Genomic DNA, 23,620 nt, shown 5'->3' with positions numbered 1-23,620 from the left:
CCGCCAGGGGCGTAAACCACCGGAATGCGGGGAATGCAGTTGCATTGGTGGCCCTGTGACAGTTGGGGCCCGCCCCCATCAAAAAATAACATAAATAAACAGTATGATGAAGTATATATATATATGTCTTGCTAAGGAGCGCCTCACCAGCCAACAACACACAAGGGGACCTTGAATGAACAGAGACCAGCGCTCCCCAAAACGACAGCGTTTGTATACAAATAATTTGTCTAAGCCAGGGGTTCCCAAACTTCTTTGTCTCAGGGCACCCCATACATTTTTTTTTTTTAATCTGAGGCACCCCTACATTATAATTTCACTCCCAGCACCTTATATTTATAGCATATCGTTGTTGTCGGGTGGAAACCTTCCATGTCCAAAACCGTTTGATTTGTATTTATCATCTATAAATTGTACAAGCACACAACGACTCGCATTGTAGATCGACTGTTTTCACTAGTTTTGTGCGACAGTCTTGTATGATGAAGCAGGGCTTTGCTTTACCAAAAGACGTACACATTTGAAACTTGGAGATACGAGGTTTCTCCCCGACAGTGACGATATTTTAGTGATTATGTTGCAAGGAAAACGTTGAGATAATTATAGACATTTTGTTAGAACTGACTGAAAATAACTTTGTACTTCAAGTTTAAAATGATACTAAATATTTTTTAAGTGTCCAAATAACTTCCAAATATTATCAAATTATCAAGGGGGCACGGTTGCACAGTCGAGGCGACTGCGCAACCGAGTTGTGGAGGCGTGTTCTCCCTGTGTCCCCTAGGGTGGGCAACCTCACAAAAAAATATGCAGTCATCCCGGTCTCTTTACTGCCTCCCCATGGTCAGCTGGGGTGGAATAACGTGTTCCTTCCACACGCTACGTCCTACTGGGGAAACTCCACCCTGTCAGGTGATAAGAAGCGGTCTGCTTACGCTTCATGCATTGAAGGAAGCATGAGCTGTTCGGGGCTCTCCCCAGGTTGGCAGAGGGAGAAAAGCACCCAGGATTACAGCTTAGCCTTAAGCAATTGGCACAGGGTGAAAAATGGGATACAAAAAAAAATTAGACTTGCGGGTTCGACGACCTTTTCTGCCGTGTCACTGCGAGTTTCCTGTCTCTCTAAACTATACTATCCGTAAAAAAAGAAGAAAAAAAAAACATACAAATAATATTTGAGAAAAGTCCAAGAGGTAATATTCTGATATGCTGAAGTGCGTTCGGGGAAGTCTGCATGGTTTTTGATGCTTTTCTTTACAATACCAGTGGCATCTGCGCACGTTCCTTTTCTAAATCGATTGAAGCTGATTCAAAGTAATCTGAGCAGCTCAAAGTGACAGGGCCTCTCTGGATACTATCCATCCATCAGAATGCCTATGTGTGTCTGGCAAAAAGCCCAGAAAGTCCACCCACCTATCACCATGACATACAGTAAGTAGAGCCTCTTTCTATGTATTTATTTGAATCAATCATTGCACTTGTGTTTTATTTGTGTAGACACAGCAATGTTGTCCACCCGAGTCATGTTGTGGTGTCAATAATGCTTGTCACATCTTGCTGTGAGCCACAACACCACATTTTGTCAAGTAGACCTTGCCCATCACTATCTTTGACTTCTGGATCACATCAAGGGGTTAGCTTGTAGATCTGCTATCTCCATCGTTTTATTTTTATTTCCGGGTTCCCACACATTTTTAACAATGAATTTTCAAAACTTCTCTAAAGTATTTTACACAATTTCCAGGCCTATAGGAACCATACGTAATAATGAGGCTTTACCGTGCCGTCAATGCACCAAGACTCGAGTGAAGAGCAGTTCTACAAGCTAACAATGTTACGTATCATGTGTTGTCAACTTGCAGATATATTATTTTTGTCATGTTTTGGGTCATGTTTTTAGGAACAAAATCAACAGCCAAAAACAATGTACCGGACGGTATATCCAAAGATTTACCAACACATTTGACTAATTCCAAACCTTTTCCAGGCCTGGAAAACTATTCCATTTCAAAATATTTCCAGGAAATTCATGACCGTGGGAACAGTTATTTTGTAACGAAAATGATTAAGAGGATTATGCAAAATAACTGAATTCATGCAATCATGTACTGTAATTGTAAATTGTGACATGCCCCACATAAACACGCATCCTGGTTGAGTCCAGTGTTGGCTTATTAGGCCACAGATACCCACCAAGCCTGAGTGTAAGTTGAGTGTAAGTTGCTAAATGGACAAGAGTGTCAAATCATTCAGCAGGCAGGTCAGGCCATATCAAATTGCCAAATACTTTACCCAATATTCAAACAGATTAGACAGAGCTGCATGTTATGGTAAGACAGCCCTATGCAGCCATACTGTATATCCTAAAAATGCTACCTGATTCGAAAGCCGTCTTGCAAACGAGAGAGAGCACAATGCTGCATGACCTGATGGATTTCAATCTCTTAAGACACAAAATTGTACTCCATTTATCACCATTCACGCCCTGGGAGTTTCATTATAAGACCTGCATGCTACCATGATACCTGTGCACACCGGATATCTCACCCTTAGGCTGCTACCCAGGGACGTGCTGGCCATTGGGAAAAGCGGGACAACTCCTGAAAGGCCGGTTCATTCCCAGGCCGGTCCAGGCCAGCCATTAGGAAGAAAATTCAAATAAAATGCCGTCCTTTGTTCCATTTTGGGGGCTGGGCGGCCAACAAAGTAAATCGTCACTGTCGGGCAGAAACCTCGTATCTCCAAGTTTCAAATTTGTAACTTTTTCGCAAAGTAAAGCCCTGCTTCATCATACAAGTCTGTCGCACAAAAGTAGTGAAAACAGCCGATCTACAAGCACACAACGCCTCGCGGTGTGAGGCGTTGTGTGCTTGTAGATCTGCTGTTTTCACTAGTTTAAATCATTTTTAAAATGATAAATCCAAAACAAACAGTTTTGGACATAAAAGGTTTTTACCCGACAACGACGAAATATAACTCATGTAATTGGCCCACTGGCTTGTCACTTTGTCACAAATGTTTGAGTAGCAGCAGCAGCGCTATAGAGAGAGATCTCTCTCTATAGCGCGCAGTGAGGGCCTCTCCAACTCTTTTTCCCGGGCTGAATCAGGGGCCCAGCACGTCCCTGCTGCTACCGCTAACGGCCTAGCAAGAGTAATGCTTCCCTAACATTGCAGGGAGAGAGAAATCTGGGACACCGGGGCTTGTAACTCACTGAAAAACGCCAGCATGAAGATCCCATCGTTCCCCACTCGAAGCTGATCGGCGTCACTGAAGTCGTCCCTTGGAGGGAAGTCGTCGTCCTTAAGACACACACAAATAGACATAAATGAGTCCAGGAGGAAACCTGAAGTCATTCTCAAAGTCACAGTGTGTGAAGTCATGCAACAATTAGTGGTGGCTTTCAGCACGGTTCTGTCTAGCTTTGACATGTGGTTTAGCTTATCCACGTATTGTTGAAACCGTAGGATGAATTCAGCACGTTGCAATGTGAAAAAAACAAATGTCGGGATATTTGAGTGAGTGAGATTCACAAAGCAGTGCATTAGGTGGATAAAGTGAACAGCTGAACCACCATGTGGTAGGTATACGTAGCCTAAGTCAGCAGTACAAACGTCATATGTAGAGTACACTGGGATGGACAATGGACTTTATCATGCTTTTCTGTTATTATATGAGGGAAACTCCAAAAATGACTTGGTAAATACTATTTTCACCACATCTAAGTCACTCAAACGAACCAGGTTTGCATGAGAAGGCTTTAGGAGACTAAAGATAAGTGCGTGTGTGTGTGTGCATCATTTTGTATCCTAACGGCTCTGGCAACAGTGTTGCTCACCAGTGTTGATTTCATTTAAAAAAATGGTCAACTAGAACTAAATAAAAACGAAGCTAAGATGACTAAAACTAAGAAGACTACATATCTTGACAATTTTGTCAACAAATACAAACTGGACTAAAATGTTAGGGAGGGACTAGTAGAGAACAGAATCCAGTAGAACTAAAGGTCAAGTCAGTTTGTGTTTGGGTGCCCTCGGGTGTTGCGCGCTGAAAATGGACGATCTACAAGCTCACAGCGCGTCTCAGCGCGGCACGTTGCTTGCTTGTAGATTGGCTATTTCCAGCACGCAACTAAGTGTAAATCACCAAGGCCTGTCTAAATACATTTTAGTAAAAACGAAATGAACTGTAGATTTAAAACTAGAACAGGGGTCTTCAACAGGGGGTCCCCAGAGTTACTACAGGGGGTCCTCAAATCTTTGAGTGATAGAAACTTTTTTTCTCCTTTTTTATATTAACCACTTGAACCCTAGCATCCATATTCTGAGAACTTTAGCCAAAAATAGCAGATCTACAAGCTCTCAACGCCTCGCAGCTATTTTTGGCAAAGAGCTTTGGTGTAGAGGGGAAAAAGAGCAGACTAAGTACAGAGTGAAAGGTCAAGTTCATTAGGTATTGACAGTTCAAGTGGTTAAATATCTGAAAACACAAATTCACATGAATCTAAAATACACTGATGATCGTTCTGTCAAACGATGAAACGGTTGTGGGTGGGTCCCTGCTTCATCTCTCTCTCAACTAAGGGGTCCTTGGCCTGAAAACATTGAAGACCCCTGCACTAGAAATTAACTCTCAAATACCTGGAACGCGCCCGAGTCGCGTTAGATTTGAAGCACTTTAACCATTATTTTATGCTTTAACTATTGAAAAATAGCAGATATACAAGCTCACAGCGCGGCACCGAGTGCCGCGCTGCGAGCTTGTAGATCTGCTATTTTTGAAAAATCGTGAAAATGTGTGCAAGTCTTTGAATATCTTTGACCCGATCTTTGACCCGACTTCTAAATCCTTCCTCTAAATCAGCTGTTCTCAAACTTTTTCATGTCAAGGACCCCCAAAATAACATTTATTCGGCCGCAGACCCCCATCTCAAAATATGTTGTTCCAGGGACCCCCCAGAAAAAATAGCAGATCTACAAGCTAGTTAAAGCATTCAATATTGATGGGTTAAATCAAAATGTGCTGCCAACATCAGCAGTGTTCCTCCTCACCCTGGGCACCACCTCCACGGCGGCTGCGGCCATCGAGGCGGCCTTGGCCTTCTCCGCTTCATCGTACGTGGGCAGAGAGGTGGCGATGCTGTACGGCGGAGGCACCGGGAAGTCAGGCTGGAAACTACATGAAGCATCTGTGTGGAGCAACAAAGGGAGGTAAACGATGGTTACCCAATTAACTCATTGACTGCCAAGGCCCGAGTTTCCCGAGTTATTACAGTAGTCCCAGGCTGCCACAGCCCGAGTTTCCCGAGTTGGAAGCCATTTTGAAAAAAAAAAGAAGAAAAAGAAAAGAAAAAAAAATTATAAAAACATTTCTAAAAATGCCTCAAATGTATTAGGCATGATCGCAATTGCGAAATTGCATGTTTAGCCCCATAACAAACACATCTTTCAAAATGTCAAAAATGGCTGTTTTGTCTGACTTTGAAGGCTTGTATCTCATGAATGCCTGAACGGATTTCCAAGCGGATTTTTTTGTTTGAAAGCTGTTAAAAAGTACTACACATATGGTGCATATATGGTGCATGGGCGTGCACGATCCGTGCACTAAAAATTGATCCGTGCACTAGAAATTTAGGAACGTGGCATCCTGGTACTTGGCGGCCATCTTGAAAAGGGCATTCAATGAGTTAAGCAGTGGTGGAAGAAGTACTCATATTTTCTTACTGAAGTAAAAGTTTCAATACTGCAATATAGAAATACAATGTTACAAGTCATAGAATTCAAAATATACAATGCAGAATGTCCCATTTCAAGCTCACAATATGTTGCGGAGCATTGTGAGCTTGTAGATTGGCTATTTTCAAATGGCCCAAAATGTATATAGGTTGAGGCACAGGTGGTTATTGTATTTTTTTTTTATAATAATCAACATCTACAAATTAACTAGTAACTCAAGTTTTCAAATGGCGCAGTTCAGGCCAAAGGTGGTACTGCAGCTGAAAATGCTCTGAGAGCCATTCAAAAATGAGAGAGGCTCTCTATTCAGGAGTGGAAATTTAGCCTCAAACCTTTTGAAAAACGTTTTTGGGACATAAACAATATGACCTAAATACTTTTTAAATGCATGGTGTATCACCTTTAAGTAAAGTACTGGAAATTGGAAATACTCCAGTAATGTAAAAGAAAAAACTCCAACACAGCGTCAGAGGGAATGCCAACCTCATTACAAAGAGCCTTCACTTTTTTTTAAGGATCATTGCTACATTATAGACATTACGGTTCCGCACATCAGCAACGACTGAAACCAGAATGAGACCATTCGAGCAGTCAAGTTTGACTTTTTGTCACAGTTTTTTGTTCTCTGTTTCGAGTTTCCCACAGAAACGTGCTGCTGAGCTGACACAGTGACGATGGCCCCTATTAATGCGAGTTTAGCCAAGACGAGGAAGGGAAATGAGGACAGGCCCCGCCGGACAGAGCACAATATAGGCCTCGGCAGGTTCTATGAAAGGTTTGTGGAGGTGAAGAATGACCCTTTTGGTACCCATTTTCCAGAGAATACAGTTCACTATATTATTTATATGGTCTAGTGCTGCAACTTTTGATTGTCATCTAGCCATCGACATTATTTATACATCAACCAATTAATGCAACACAAGAAAATTACCGGCTTCATTTTATACTTTGTGGTACAACAGTGTCGCAGGAAAATAACCGATTTACAAGCACGTCACACCCAGCATGTCACATTGCAAAGTGCTGAAATCAACTATTATTTGTATTTATATAATTGCTTGGCCATAAAGTGGAGCTTACAATGGGACATAATAAACCTAATCTCTATAATCTTTGTTTTGATCCCTCACATTTTCTTTGCTTAAAAGCTTCCATCTAGGGCTGGCTCCAAAGAGTATTCGCATATTCATTCAGCAAGTTTCTATTCAAACAATATAAATATCTAGAGGATTCATTTTTTAAATGTTTTAATCATTGCACAGCCTTGTCACTAGGGCTGTCACGATTATGACATTTTACATGACGATTAATTGTCACTCAAATAATTGTGATTGACGATTTAATTGTGTATTTGTCGTTGACGATTACATTTCTGTTTGGCTTTTAGGCTTTGAAGTTGCACATGGCAATCATGACAAATAACCTAAATATAAAAAGAAATTACTGGCATAATATTTGGCAATTTTATACTTAAAAAAGAACATTGATAGATTTTGAAAGTGTTTGTAACTATATTAACATTTCTCAACATGGAAACGATTATGACGATTATGCAAAATAATTGTGATCACCTCAAATAATTGCGATTAGGCGATTATGTAATAATTGTGACAGCCCTACTTGTCACGCGTGCACGTGGAGCATATCCAAGCCAATGTGTTATTTAGTTGTCCTTTAAGATCTAAGGACGCGTGTCCCTCCCTTCCCTACGGCACCCTGGACAATGCTGCAAGCATCCCAGACTCTTCTCCCTCCCAAACTGTGAAATGACCTCCACCTGCACTCTCCAAACCAGGACTGCAGATTCACTCCCTGTTTGCCAGACCCAGGGGGTCGGCCTACAAAAGGCTTTGTCGGTCTGTCGGTCTGTCGGTCGGTCCCTCTTTTCCTCAGTGTGCCTGTGTTTGCCTCTGACTGCTCATCTGCCCCTCCCTTCCCTTGCTCGGCTGATTGCCTTGAGTGCCGTCACCTGTACAGGACCAGCTGAGTTGAGTTGGCTGACGAGCTGCTGACACTATAAATTCCTCAGCCCATCTACAAGCTCAGAAACATTTCCAGCTGCTCAGCCTATACAATCCTGTGTGTTCATGTGTTAGTTCAGTGCCATACTAGTGAAAACAGCCGATCTACAAGCTCTTGCTATCAACACCTTATCGTGGTGGGGAGGTTTGCGTGCCTTAAGGATCCCACGAGCTATACCAGCTGGAGTCTTGCACTCCTGCCAGCGTCACGCTTGCCGGACAGGTCAAAGGAGAGAGGCCAGACTAAGATTGATACACCCCCCCCCCCCCCCCCCCTTCCTTGCATTCTGATTTTCATTGCGGGTCTGGCAGAACCAGGTGACCTGGTCTAGTTTCTGCAGCAATCTGAAAGATCACCACTTCAAGTTCAGGCTCTACCTCAGTGGTTCTCAACCTTTTCAGGCCCCCCACCCTGACGAGCACTAAGAGTTGAGGCATTACATTTTGTATAACACGGTTCTATTGTGAAAATAGCAGATCTACATGCTCACAACGCCTCGCATTGCGACCCCTGGGGGTCCCGACCCACAGGTTGAGAACCACTGCTCTACCTCACAGCTGGATTCACACATCTTGTTGCCCGTTTTGATACATGTTGGTTACTTGTTAACGTATGTCATTATATAGACGTACTGTTCTATTTATGTGACCCTTTACCCTGTTGTTTGTCGATTCGTTTTCAACCCCTTTATACTCTGAATTTACAATTCTAAGTCACTATGGAGTTCTCAAATTCTGCCCGAACCCGACATTTTCGGACCGGGTAGGGCCTGAAATGCATGCCAATTAGTCGGGCCGGGCCTCGGGCTCAATAAAAAAGGTTTTTTTTAATCATTTTATTTTTGTCTGTGATGGAGTTCTCAAATTCTTCCAGAGCCGACGTTTTCGGGCCAGGTAGGGCCTAAAATGTATGCTAATTAGTAGGGATGTACCGAAAGGAAGATTCTTGGCCAAAACCGAATACCGAAATATAGGTAACACTTAGACGAAATCCCAATATATTCATTCAGGATATTCATTTAGAAACGGCATGGCTAAGGGTATTCAGAGCACCCCTCCCATCAATCCCTTGTGGACATACCACCAGGTGTGGAGCCAGTTGCTCCTAGATCAATGGTGGCGTACGGAGGTGGAGGGGCCTCCGCGTCCCCCTGGGTACCCGACGTCGATGCCTCCTCGCAGGCTGATGAGCAGGAGGGCAGCGGGGCCGACTGGGAGGGCGATGCACCCTGGGCCGAGGCAGTCGAGGTGGACGGCTGCTCATCACTGGTGGAGGCCTCTGATGGGTCGTCCTCATTGTGCAACTGGTACAGGGGAGAAGAGAGGGAGGCAGGAGAGAGAAGACGTATGTAAATAATAATAATTCCACTGATCCAAGCCGAAAGACAATCGACTTCATTGATCATTAGAAATATTAAAATGCTCAGAAAATAAACGCAGCCCATGGCAGCGATCACTTTCGAGGTCTTAAAGGGCCAGTTCACCTCTGGGACAACCAGATCATGCTGCATCATATGATGCAACATGCATCAACATTCATGCTGAAATACCAAAATATCTCAAAACACAGATTGAACACAAAAAAATAACTCAGGATTGTGTTGATCTTGTCCCAAACAACAATAAAATAAGATCTGGTTGTCCCAGAGGTGAACTGGCCAAGTAGTTTCAAGTGCGCCTGATCCAGAACAGGTTCGGAAACACAGACTATATTTTTGCTGTCTAACAAGTGTGGTCAAACCCAAGTTGGCAGGGTGCAATTTACTTTCATGCTAGGGCAAAGAAAAGGTAGGAGTTGAATATGAATGATGAATGTTCTAAGAACATGAAGTAAATCCTCTGTTCCATCCCCATGCATCCATCCTCTATTCAAATCAATGAGATGGGCATTTTTACACTGCTGTGACCACAATTTAAGACAATTAAATACTGTCATTGCAAACGATGAATAAACGGCTTTATGGACCGCGATTTTCGGTTTTGAAAAAAAAATAAAAAAATAAAAATAAAAAGAAAAAACATCTGTGAGTGAATCCAGCTGGTGTTGCTCGAAAGCCGATCCACAAGCATCAAGCATTAAAAGCCTGTAAATCGTCTATATTCGGCAGGCTACGCCATCGGATTAATAAACGAGCATAGTGATTAGTCCATCTGTGATCTGTGTCCTTGTGCTCTCCACTGGTAGCAGGAGCTCATTAAAGCTTGTTTCTACCAGAGTCCCGACTAAATGCTCCATGAATAGATAGGAACTCTTCTTGTAATCATTATAAGCATAACATCCGTAAACCCTTATACAGAGATTAAATGTAGATTTGGCCTGTGCAACAGAATCTCCCCCTTCCCTCCCTCCCTTCCCTGCACATGTGAGGCATAGTGACATAAGGTGAATTGTTTTGCCTTGAGCATAATAATGAAAGACAGGAAATAAAGTAAAGTCAGCGATATAAGTTATATTTTATTTCCTTGAAAATAATTTAAGGAAGAAAATACTGGAATGTGACTGAATAGAGAAACTATACATTGTTAATAAGCAAAATAAACTGAACATTTGGGAAATATGTTCAAGCCGAAACCGATGTTCGAACTGAACCGCTGCACCCCTAGTGAAATCCTCTTGATATGAAATAATGTAGTTGTAGGCTCATAAGCATACATTGGAGTTAAGTAACTTATCCTACACCTAGGTCTACTGAGCTCTGCACACTCCAGACCGACCACTTGCCCTTCACATGTCATGTTCTGGACTACATGTTTGACACATTCTGAAACCGCTTGCATAGACACCGAAGTCAACATGGCCGTGTCAACAGTGAGGTGACAGTAAGGGGACACACTGTGGAAGCACGAGGGTTTATTGACTGTCTGCTCCACACCTGACTAAGTGCATCAGCCATAATTGGGCCAAAGAGCCAGCTAACCACCGCACTCACATTACAGAGCCCGATTACAGGGGGCAAGGGTAAACATAAAAAGGTTAGAGAGGTAGCCACGTGTTCTACAAGTGTCTAGGGCTGTCACGATATGACATTTTACATGACGATTAATTGTCACTCAAATAATTGGCGATTAACGATTTAATTGTGTTTTTGTCGTTGATAATTAAATTTCTGTTTGGCTTTTAGGCTTTGAAGTTGCATATGGCAGATATGACACATAACCTAAACACACAAATAAATTACTGACATATTTGACAACTTACTACTTAAGAAATAACATTGATAGTGGAAATAGCCGATCTACAAGCTCACAACGCGTCGCATCGAGCTTGTAGATCTGCTATTTCCACTATTTCTGAAATTTTTCAACATTCACGATTATGACGATTATGACTAAATAATTGCGATTATGTCAAATAATCACGATTAGACGATTATGTAATAATTGTGACAGCCCTAGGTAGCCTCGTGTTCTACAAGTGTCTCCATTGAATCCCCTGTAACCAGCCAGGGTCGGGGAAACGTGAGAGGGTGAGTAAGTTGTTTGCACGTGATTGACAGCAAAAAGCATACAGACACTCAATTCACGGTCCACACTGTATTTCAAACCTTTAGGCCAGTGGTCCACTCCTCAAACGTTGTGGTGAGTGCCATAAGACAGGGTGGTATCTCGGGATTTTGTGACAACCGTGACACATTATTATTGCGACTAGGGATGTCACTAACGGTTAATTCACTAACTGGTTAGTTAATTAACGGTTTTTAATTATTATTATTTTTTATTTATTTTTTCAACCCAAAATTGTATATGTAAGTACACAGAATTAAGGTTGGTAGACAAATGGTAGACATTTAGTTATGCTCCTTTGAAAGACAAACAAAAAATCTGCATTTAACAATAACAATACATTGTTATAGGCTTAATCATTAATAAACAACAAGCATCGTAATCAGCACGCATCGTAATCAGCACGTTTCAACAAGTGGTCGGTGGCGGTGCCTAAGGCTGAGCATTTTTATTGAGAACCATCAACAAGACGACGATTTCTGTTGTGTAATGAGTCTGTTGACTACTTACTCTCTTCTTGCCCCTCCCAGAGACTGTTTAACAAAATCACATCCCCATAGTCAAACCATCCAGGACCAGGAAAATGCGATAATATATATATTATTATTATGAAAATTAATGACAGGTTATTTCTTAGCGGTCGGCTAACCGGTTAACCGCCAACATCCTTAATTGCGACTATTTAAATATAATAACTAGAAAGATGCAATTTGGGAAATTACGACAGCTCTCGTGCATCACCCTTACGTGAGTCACAAGGGTGATGTCACCAATTATACTGGCTCCTCATTTGCTATATGGAGTAATAACATTTAACCAACGATGAAGCAACAAAAAAAGCTTTTTGATGATGTTTTGCGTCACCATATGTCATACCTAACATTTAGCCAATGAGGAAGCTTCATAAAGGTGACATCACGGAAATGCTGGTTCCTCATTGGCTAAATGTTACTCTGCAAACTCGAGATGATAACAATATTGTGTTGCCCTTCAGGAAACTACACTAATTAATAACTATATATATACTAGAAAGATTGCCGACTTGACTATATTCTGCAGAAAGCTAACTGTCATGTGAAGCTCGACCAATACTCGAGCTAGCACCACTCCCACTGATTCCCTATGAAGGTAAAACCCCATTCACAAATAAAGTTTCCCCAGGACTACAGTGTGTTGCCCTGTTGGGCAACCACACTAATAATAATCTGTCGTACACACTCTATTTCCCCCACAGCCCTGGATAAGCAACCTGGCCTGGTGGAGATCCATCTGAGAGCGCACTTTTCTAGTGCAAACTTTGTTTCTTTTGATGCAATGAAAGGGAACTTGGATAGCTAGTGAACATTCACCCGCCCACACACACCACAAACAATCAGCTTTTGAGTTTGGGTTGCAGCGAGTAAATGAGTGGCTGAATGACTATGCTGGGATCAAGGACAAGAGTGCAGCGCACACACATCCCCGAGCGGCACATACATACACAGCGTTACGTAAGGGCTTAACAACAAACACACACGCCTCCGTGTGTCAAAATATAACCAGGCCTCAGGCCATCTCAGTGTAACAGATATGGGAGATGGAGCAAGAACAGATAGAGTGTGCCAGATAAGAGAGAATGAGAGAGTATAATAATAAATAATAGGTCTGGAAGATTGAGGTATGCATAATAAGAATAAGTAGTACTGTATGTAGGGGCGAGAATAGGCAGACATTTAAACAGGTTAATCAAGGACATGGTGGGATACATTAGTGAAACTAGCAGAATCAAACTTTCATGTCACATCATAGATACTACAACATGGGTAAAATTCTTAATAGGCTATATTATGTTAGGAACAAAGAGATAAAGAAAAGACGTGGCTATGCCCCATGACACTTTCAGTGGCAAAACTCGCACCGAAGTTCGGTGAATAACATTAAGAGTCTAAATAATCCTGAATGATATGGACCTTTATAAAATACTCCGCTCAGGAATATAAAAGAAGAAATGTCACACATTGTTTGCTTTCATGAGTATTTTATGATTTGACTTTCTTTTGTTCCTGTGATGTTATGTTGTGCCCTATGTATTGCCATGCTGGTGGTGTGTCGTCTGTCCTTTTTGTTTAATATAAATATTATTGAAACTGTACACAAGAACTGTATGGGGTTTCGATGATGAATAACGGTGGAAATGTGCGTTTCATTGTGGTTAACTAAATATTAAAGCCAGTCATCCGAGTTAATACTGTGTTTGGGTCCAAACCATAGCCAAAGGGACTGTCGTCCTGTCGCCTACATGGTTATCGGAGCAGAAAATACAGTGTTTCTACTATTAGCCAGAGTGGCTAGTGAGTTCTCCTAAATCACCCCAGCAGCCATCGTCACAATGAATCTATCCAAATGAGAATTTAGACTGGAACCGAAAGTGGAATGTTAGCTAATTAAACTTCAACAATGTTATACTAGTAGACAATCTTTCCTGCACCGGTTTTCGATCAGTATATATAGCTTTTCTGAGCAATACTGTATACGCTTTTCTGAGAAGATCTTGCTGAGGGTATGAAACTCAAAGTATCCGTTATGTTCTCGGTAGTCTCGCGCAGCCAGACAAATATTCCACAATCTCCGAATGCTGTATAGAGTCTGGAACTACAGCTCCTGAGTGGCGAGTAATGGAAACTGGCATTTCTGTTCAAGAAAACATATTTTAAAATGACATTTCTGCTAAGCATCAAGCTAAATATGCTTAGATGATTTTTATTTATATAATGATAAATGTGCGCGATGTGAGACAGACTGTATGACGGGAGCATTTGCAAATCGCGGAGTCAACAGTCTGGCCAGTGGCCACGCGAGACTATGTTCTCGGCCACACAAACTACAATAACTGGACAACTCATGAACTTCTCTGTTGGGTCACCGGTTCTCAATGGCAGGTACAAGGACCCTGCAGGGGTCCTTGAGGGAGTTCCAGGGTGTCCCCAGCTAAATGATTGATAGTTAGGAATGTGCCCTGGGACTGTAACCCTGAGTGCATGCATCTCAGGGTTAAATTAACAGTAACAGGGTTCCAGAGATACAAAATATAACATATCCAGGGGGTCCTTGGAATTAAAAAGGCTGATCTTCATGCATCAGTGGTTCTCAGCCAGTGGTCCAGGGACCACCAGTGGTCCTTGGGGGGGTTCCAGCCAGGTGCTCCCCCGCTAAATAATGGGAGAGTTGGTAACCAAATGGACCCATAGAGTCCACTTGAGAGTTTTACACTCAAGAGTTAAATTATTGTTAGACATCTGCATTAGCTAATTTACAAGAAGTCTACACAATTTAGAGAATGTAGAAGATTGTTTGATCAATGTTGACCCGTTATCTCTCCTATGGTACCAACATCAAAACAGCATGGAATTGTGGGCAAAATCTTATCCAGTGACAACAAAATATTCAAAGCCTTGAGCCTGAGAGGTCCCCGTTTCAAATGCCGAATAAATAATGGACCTTCATATGAAAAGGGTTGAAAAACACTGTCAAACAGTAAACTCTTGGATACACAATCAGTGCTTGCTGCTGCATGCCATTTTGAAGCGGACATGTGGAATTTAACCCCTAGCTGTTATTAGTGCCGTCTAATCATGCTTGTTGATCTCCATTCCAGTTAAAACGCCACTGATTTGTTTTAGCTGAAGGTGAAATGAGCTGCTATTACTTTGCCAAGATCGGTTGCAACGTAACGCGTGATGTATACACAATTACACGCTCCATAATAATGATGCAAATATACAAAACAAAAAATACAAATACAACGTTGTACGCTGGACGAAAATAGTTGATCTACAATATGATGACAGCCCGTCCCCACTCATTCACCAGCTTGTAGATCTGTCCTATTCGGCAAGGCTGTATAACCATGTAACCAGGAAATGTGTAGTACACATTACATTGCCAACTCGTGTGGCCTACAGCATTGGTTCTCAAAGTGGGGTCCGGCGTCCATGAGGGAGTTCCCGGGGGTCCCCAGCTAAATGATAGTTATAGGAACCAAATGGTGGGTCTGTAACTCAAAGAGTGTGCAAATAGAACCCATTTGGTTCCATTTGTACACTCTCAAAGTTAAATTAACATTGATTTTACAATATAAATTGGGGTCTCAGAGATAGAAATGCCGTTAAATGGGGGGTCCGTAAGCTAATGCATGTCAAACTGGGGGTCCTTGACATTAAAATGGTTGAGAATCACTGCTAGAGCCCTAAAAAAAACTTCTCTGATGGCCATTTAGAGAAGATTTGTTATGGCTCTAGCAGTGATTCTGCCAGGGACACCCCATTAGTAATGAGGTGTCCCTAGCATATGTTTTCAGATGGGGGTCCGCGGGCTAATAAGAGTCAATCTTGACTTGATTAAGTTTAAGAACCAGACAGTGGCCTACAGAGGATCGTAGCTTAGCATCTAGAGGCTAACGTGTTATCCTAGCCAATGCGGAAGTGCTCAAAACAAACCACAACTGACGGGGAAAACAAATAAAAAAACTGTTTTAAAAGACATTCAAACGAACACCTTCCAAGCAGACCATGTTGTCTTTTCCTCTGGACTAATATATTGTACGTTTTGTGACGTTTGTGGTCTCTAAACTCTGTGGCGTCGGGGCCTCGTTCTGAATGTTGTTGTTTTGGACTCTGGTATAGAGATGGGATTTATGGCTCTTTGAATTGAGCCGGATCTCTAGGATCCGTTCCTTTCAAAGAGCCGTTCAAAAAGAGCCGTTCAGAAAGACTCATTTTAGTTACTAGTTACTTTGTAGATTTTGATTATAGACCTAATTACAAATCACTTCAACCATATACATTTCGGCCATTTGAAAATAGACGATCTACAAGCTCACAACGCGTCGCGACGCAACGCATTGTGAGCTTATAAATCTGCTATTTTCAAATGTTTTTTCCCCCTTTGTTTCTACATTTTATTCATTGGAAAACTTGTGAAATGGGACATTATGCATAATGACTATTTTCTACTATTGGTATTTTTTTTATGACTCAATGTTTATTTTGTTTTTTATATATTTTTCACAATAACATGGAACATATATTTTTCACAATAACATAGAACAAAGTACACGCACATTTTAATTACGAACTTCTAACTGTAGTATTTCCACTTTGCAGTATTGTTACTTTTAAATAATTTTAAGTAAAGAATTTTGAGTTCTTCTTTATCCACCACTGTTCATTAGAAAGGAACGGCTCCCCGTCGTTCATTTCAAAAAGAGCCGTTCAAAAGACTCGAATCGTTCGCAAACGTCCCACCTCTACTCTCTGGTACTCACCACTTGGTATCGGCTCGCTGGGTCCATGACGGTGTACGTTTGGCTGGTCGACTAAACCAGCCCGACACGACGAGAACAAAGTGCTAGCCCTACCACCCGGTGGCTTGTTGGTTTGTTTTAGTTATTTAACTCAAAACTAAATGCTACAAGAGAGAGAGAAATGGCTTCAATCCTCCTCACACTTCATCCGGAGTTCCGTGTCTGTCGATCGGCACGGCCGGCAGCAGCAGCACAACTGAGCAAAAATGTCACTCTCTGACGTAAACCACAGCGTGGAACCAGAGACCACTAGATGGCGACAACGCCCAGCGTTCTCTATGCACTAGTTCAATCAGTAACAGGAAAAGCCGACCCAAACTCGTTTCCCAACTGGTCTGTGGCCTGAAGCTAGATGTTATATAGACCAAAATCAAATCTTTGCTTCTTCTGGGGGTCCCTGGAACAAAATATTTTGTGATGGGGGTCTGTGGCCAAATACATATCATACTGGGGGTCCTTGACATGACAAAGTTTGAGGAAAAAAATTATAGCAACATAGCCTAAGTTTATTTTCAGAAAACTGTTAGGATTTAAAGACATTTTGTAGAATGTGCTTATCATTGGTTAAGGACCCCCAAAATATGTTTTTTTGGCCACGGACCCCCATCTCAAAATATTGTGTTCCACTGATGGACCCCTATCGCAAAATATTTTGTTCCAGGGACCCCCAGAAGCCAAGATTAGATGTCGGTCTATTCTGCATCTAGCTTAAGGCCACAGACCCGTTGGGAAACGAGTTTGGGTCGACTTTGTTATAGGTCGACCTTTCCTGTATTCGTCCAGTCTTCAGTGTTTGTCAAACTTCAACTTGCACATTTCAAGGTATCCCCATAAGTATATGTGTACGCTGTCAGAGTTACAGACTTCAGAGACTTGTCAATTAGAGTAGACCCCGTCTATGGAGTTACCCACAGAGTCCCTGGAATGAGTGGAATCCACTTTGAGAACCACTGTTGGCCTGCTACATTTTTCTTCCAAAACAAAAACAAACCCTGGATGGATGGATGGATGGAGGGTCATGGACCAAATTTGCCGCCCAAAATTAGACGATGCACGAGCGAGGCATATTGTTGTGTGTGTGTGTGTGTGTGTGTGTGTGTGTGTGTGTGTGTGTGTGTGTGTGTGTGTGTGTGTGTGTGTGTGTGTGTGTTGCATGGTGTTGTTTTCGTCAAGGAGGGACACACATGAGCTGCAGTCGTACTGAGTTATGAATTAGGCTATTTTATGTCTGTAGACATTAAGTTATTAATTATGAAGTATAAGCGTATGCCTATTGGGGCTTCATATGATGAAACTATGGACTCGTCTCAATGGAAGGCCGGTAACCGGTCTTCTCGCCAAAAATCCAACTCGCCAAATTGTCCACACTCATTGGGCAGGCTTGTCAATGCTCCTGGATTTGCCAGGATGATTGGCAATTACATCTACTATGTTAAATATTTTCTGGGGGAGGACCCCCAGATGAGAAGTCATTATTAAGGATGTCTTACTTTGCTTCAGTCATCAAATCTGTACACCTACATTTGGCATTTTAAGGCTGAAATTGTACCCATGCTATTAAAGCAAGCCTGATAAAAGTATCAAACATGCACAAAATTCAACAGAACACAGGAAAATATATCTGTTAAGAAGTTTTGGGGGAAGGACCACCAGACCCCTGTTGGGGAGTTCCGTGCACCCCCTAAAAAATAAATCTCCTGGATTCTCCTGGACTGACAGTCCAATGTTGACAACCCTGCTCATTGGCGAGGTGTCCTAGCAAGTTGATTTGGCGAGTTGGAAATTTGGCGAGACCTGATGGAAGTAGCCGGCCAAGTAAGAAGACGACAAAAGGTACGAAGAAACATTGACTTGCATAATTATGCTGGTTTTGCTTTGGTTATGCTACAGACCTTTAACTTTTCTAAACTGGTTTTGCTTTGTGCTGGTTTGTGATACATTATTGGAATGTAGTAGAGCTTTTTCCTAAAATAACAAGGTGAACGCAGGTGTTGCTGATAGGCCTATAATTAACAGTAGGCTATCAGGGGAGTCTAGCTGTTTTGACGTGAATGGAACCCACACACGCACGCACGCACACGCACACACACACACACACACACACACACACACACACACACACACACGTTACATATGCAGTTGCAATGGTTTGTTCATCACATGTAGTTACAGCTGCAAACAATATTGAATCCTTGCTTTTTCAGCCTGTCAACAATGTGGACCATAATGCTAATAGGCCTATGTGTAATTATATTCTAGGGCTACTAATTTAGCAGCTATTGTCTGTACAAAATGGCAGTTTAACGCAGCAATGTATTGATTTGCATTGCATTGGAAGTTCTAGAGTTGTTCAATGCTACAATGCTGTTTTTGTACCACATGGGGGAGCTGTTGTTTAACAAGTGGAAGAGTAGGCTATTGAAATAAGTCAATTGTTTTCTCTCAATAAGTCAATTGTTTTCTCTCAATAGCAGGATAAAGTTGAATTGTCCACATATATTGAGCTAATAGACACATATTAGGCTACAACAATATTATTGCTTGGACTTGGTATTGTTTACCGCCACTCTAAAATGTCCTCACCAAGTCAAAAGTAATAATTAAGTAGCCTAACAATGTTATCAGCTCAAGCAGGTTCTTTCTGAGTTACAATAGAGGCACATCAATGCCATATCAACAACAGGCATGCAGCTAACAACACACTTCATGTGGTACTAGTGGTGGAAAGTTATCAAGTACATTTAAGTCTTCAATATTTGAGGTATTTGTACTTTACTTGAGTATTTCCAATTTCCAGTACTTCTACTCCACTACATATTGGATCCAAATATTTTACTCCAAGTATTTAGTTGAAAACTTTTGTTTCTAGTTTAGATTTGGATTATTATTACCTAAACTAACCACGTCAGCCCTATCAGAATAAGGATGCTATTAGTGTGTGTGTGTGTGTGTGTGTGTGTGTGTGTGTGTGTGTGTGTGTGTGTGTGTGTGTGTGTGTGTGTGTGTGTGTGTGTTGTGTGAAGTTTGCATAGGATTATGTACAGTTTCATGACAGTACAGTACACTGGTTCAAGGTCAACTAAAAGGATGAACACCGCAATAAAGCCTCCGGGCTGCTTTCAATTGGGGTCCTTTTTTAACTCAGTTTAACGCAGCAATTTATTGATTTGCATTGCCTCGTAGGAAGTTCTAGAGTTGTTCAATGCTTATTTCAATTGGGGTCCTTTTTTTAACTCATGGGTGGATGAATGTGCTTGTGCCTGTGTGCACGTGTCTGGTACACGAACACCAGGTGGTGGTGCTAGAGGGCTAGAAATGTTCCGCCTGGCTACCTCCACACTGCAGAAATGTTAAAAAAAAACGAGTTCAATAAATAAACAACATCAGTGTTCATTCATTTATAGCTCGACAGTTTTGTCCGTTCCTCCCTGGGCATCCACAGCCGAGAACCCTGCCAAAAGAATCATGCGTGGCATCATGACTCAAACAAACACACACACACACACACACACACACACACACACACACACACACACACTCACACTTACACACACACACACACACACTCACACTTTTTTGTACTTGTGATGAGCACTTTTCCGGTTGTGTTGTTCCAATACGAGTGAATATATCGTCATTGTCGGGTGGAAACCTTGTATACCCAAAAGTGTTCGTTTTGTATTTATCATTTGAAAAATGAACTAAACTAGTGAAAACAGCAGATCTATAAGCACACAACGCCTTGCGGTGCGAGGCGTTGTGTGCTTGTAGATCGTCTGTTTTCACTAGTTTAGTGCGAGGGCCTTGTATGATGAAGCAGGGCTTTACTTAGCGAAAAAACATACGCATTTGAAACTTGGAGATACAAGGTTTCTGCCCGACAGTGACATATACATATTGCCCTTATTGCCCTGAAATTAAGTTAGGGAGGAAATGTCCTCACACTACAGTAAAGCCTCTGTGTTAACTTTATCCATTTGTAACTCTGACCTGTCCATTTGGTAACATTTGTACATTTAGTTAACCACATAAGCCCTCGGACTCTATATAACATTGCTGTTCAACAAATAGTGAAAATAGTATAATCTATAAGCTGTGTTGATTGATTGATTATTTGGAGAGGAAAGAAATGGAGAACGGTACAAGTATAGTCAATACAATTGAAATGTAGTAGGCCTACAGTACAAGTACAGTTAAACACCCTGCCTAAAAGGAACATCCCAAATAAGACTTTTTACGATCTTTTTTTACTTTGGAAGCCCTCTGTATTTAATTCATGTTGCATTGGAAAGTGTTGTGAGCTTTATTTATGTATTTATTCATTTGGGTCTGTTTGCCTGTTGGAACATTTTTGAAAAGATTGTTTTGCATTGTCCTTTTCTCATATTTTTTCTTTTCTTCTTCCAGAATTCTTTGTATTATTATAATTTGTCCCCCTTTTTTAACGTAATCTATAATGACATGCTCAAAATAGATACACCAGGCTCAAGGTGGTTAAATGGAACACTGGGGTTGTTGCTGTGCAGCATTGAGAACTGTGGGTCTGTCCCTTACGGCGTGGTGGTATTCAGGGGCGTCACAAGGGGTAGGAAAGTGGGACTGAGTTACCAGGGCCCAAGTTGGAGGGGCCCTAGTAACTTTAGCTATTGAAAAATAGCAGATATACAAGCTCACAGCGCGGCACCGAGTGCCGCGCTGCGAGCTTGTAGATCTGCTATTTTTGAAAAGTCGTGAAAATGTGTGCAAATCTTTGAATATATGTATTTTTTAAGCGAACTTAAAATTTGTACCTCAAATTTGGCTTCTGGGTGGTCCCTGGAACTAAATATTTTGAGATGGGGGTCCGTGGCTAAATACATATAATTTTGGGGGTCCTTCACATGAAAAGGTTTGAGCATCACTGACATGGAAACATAGGTTTCTTGCACACATTTTCAAAATTTTTCAAAAATAGCAGATCTACAAGCTCGCAGCGCGGCACTCGGTGCCGCGCTGTGAGCTTGTATATCTGCTATTTTTCAATAGTTAACATTCATGGGGGGCCCACAGTGAATCCTTGTCCCCAGGGCCCAGAATTTGGTGTGACACCCATGGTGGTATTATCTGTCCGCTTCCACACTGCAGTTGTGTGGCTTGGAGCCAGCTGTTCTTGTGCCTTGTGTCCAGGCCTGGAGAATGGACTACAATGGATGATACATGTCTTTTTGTTTCACGCCGCCGCCCACACTGGTTTAAATAAATGGTGTCCGGCGTGGTTTTTGTCATTGGGAGTTTGGCCAAAATGTCTGAATATGCAATATACACCTGTTCCAGGCGTTTTGGCATTTTGGCCTTGCCGGGAATAATGAATGGGGAGCGCTTACAAAAAGAAAAAGAGAAAATAAGGGATTTGGTTGTTTCTATGGACGGACTCGCTTTGTTGGTTCGTTCCTTTTTTTGGAAAGAAAAGTCACAATGAGTCCCAGTTTATAGGAGCCCTGTGGAAATGGAGTTGGATACATGCATGCAGGCGCAAATGTAAGCATCGTTATCTCATTCGTTCATATCAGTTCCTTCGAAAATGGCAAAACAACGACTCACTATGAGGTGGTAAATCAGAGCAGTGTAAAAAATTATTACGATGACCAGGCGTCCCAGTTTGGCTATAGGACTGCCCAGGTTAAAACTCTAAAATGACCCAGTTTTCAACCTTCACTCACTACCAAATTGTCCTGGTTGTCATCACAATTAAAAAAAATCAAACCTCGGTTCGAAGTGGAGCGGTGAATTTGAGCAGTTCCAGGTAAATATATAAAATATATAAATATATTCACCTATTTATATATTGACATGTGTCAATTCTTGATTGCCCGTGGCTCGCTACGGTGGCTGCATGCTGAATAGATGGAACAGAGATATTTTGGATAGACTGTTCAAAGTCCCTGACTTTTTTCACCTATTTTATATATTGACATGTGTCAATTCTTGATTGCCCGTGGCTCGCTACGGTGGCTGCATGCTTCGTGAGCCTCCACTCTAACGGCTATCACGGGCAGACGCAGACAGCAGAGGGGGTCGACTCGAGATACGCCAACATACCATGCTTGTTAGTTGTTATTAACGGACTACACACACACACACAACAGCTGATCTTCACGCAGACAACACCTCGATGTGCGTCTTGCGCGAGGCGTTGTGAGCTTGCAGCTCTCTCTCTCTCTCTCTCTCTCTCTCTCTCTCTCTCTCTCTCTCTCTCTGAAATACGATTCTCTCTCTCTCTCTCTCTCTCTCTCTCCCTCCTCTCCCCCCGTCTCCCTCTCGCTGCCGTTAACCTTTGTTTTTATCGCGACGTGGTGTGTGTGTGTGTGTGTGTGTGTGTGTGTGTGTGTGTGTGTGTGTGTGTGTGTGTGTGTGTGTGTGTGTGTGTGTGTGTGTGTGTGTGTGTGTGTGTGTGTGTGTGTGTGTGTGTGTGTGTGTGTGTGCGCGCGCGCGTGCGTGCGTGCGTGCGTGGCGCGCATGCGTAGATCCTGTTCGAACTGAACGAAACAAAAAAATCCCATCATTCTCCATGCATCAGGGCGGAGGGGAACTCAATTCGATAGGTACCGAAATGTTGTGTAACTGCTGTGCGCACATGCGCAGATCCTGTTCAAACTCAACGGGACACTTCTCACTTGTGAGACTGGACACACATTTCTGCCTATCTATAGGTACCGAAATGTTGTGTAACTGCTGTGCGCACATGCGCAGATCCTGTTCAAACTCAACGGGACAGTTCTCACTTGTGAGACTGGACACATATTTCTGCCTATAGCGGAGCTGCTGTGTTTCACACACCGCTCCAATAACTTATTTTGAGTGCTTTCTGTTGAATGACGCAGCCACTAGACCTGTGTGATAAGTGCTAAAATGAGTGTCCCCATAATGTGAACATCACCAGGTGCAAAAATGCAAAACAATGTAAAATAAATTGTCAAAAGCAGCAAAAATAACACGCGCAACGGCTGAAGCCCACAGCTTGTAGATCAAATATTTGTGCT

The 23,620-nt window shown here is 42.1% G+C and overlaps 1 protein-coding gene across 1 annotated transcript in view; it reads right to left on the bottom strand.

Annotated features, from left to right (window-relative positions):
- The window catches only part of ndfip2 (Nedd4 family interacting protein 2), a 30,715-nt gene extending 13,913 nt beyond the window's left edge, over nucleotides 1-16,802 (bottom strand). The window contains exons 1-4 of the mRNA XM_080720754.1: nucleotides 16,563-16,802; nucleotides 8,838-9,060; nucleotides 5,052-5,188; nucleotides 3,215-3,302 (exon numbers count right to left, since the gene is read on the bottom strand). Coding sequence (XP_080576880.1) covers nucleotides 3,215-3,302; nucleotides 5,052-5,188; nucleotides 8,838-9,060; nucleotides 16,563-16,589 — 475 coding nt within the window. The 5' untranslated portion in view covers nucleotides 16,590-16,802. The remainder of the gene's footprint in view (nucleotides 1-3,214; nucleotides 3,303-5,051; nucleotides 5,189-8,837; nucleotides 9,061-16,562) is intronic.
- Between the last annotated feature and the right edge of the window lie 6,818 nt (nucleotides 16,803-23,620).

This window comes from Nannobrachium achirus, assembly GCF_963921795.1.
Source record: "Nannobrachium achirus genome assembly, chromosome: 24".
Classification (NCBI taxonomy): domain Eukaryota; kingdom Metazoa; phylum Chordata; class Actinopteri; order Myctophiformes; family Myctophidae; genus Nannobrachium; species Nannobrachium achirus.
Note: the sequence above shows the minus strand (reverse complement) of the source record. Positions and strands in the feature narration are given on the sequence as shown.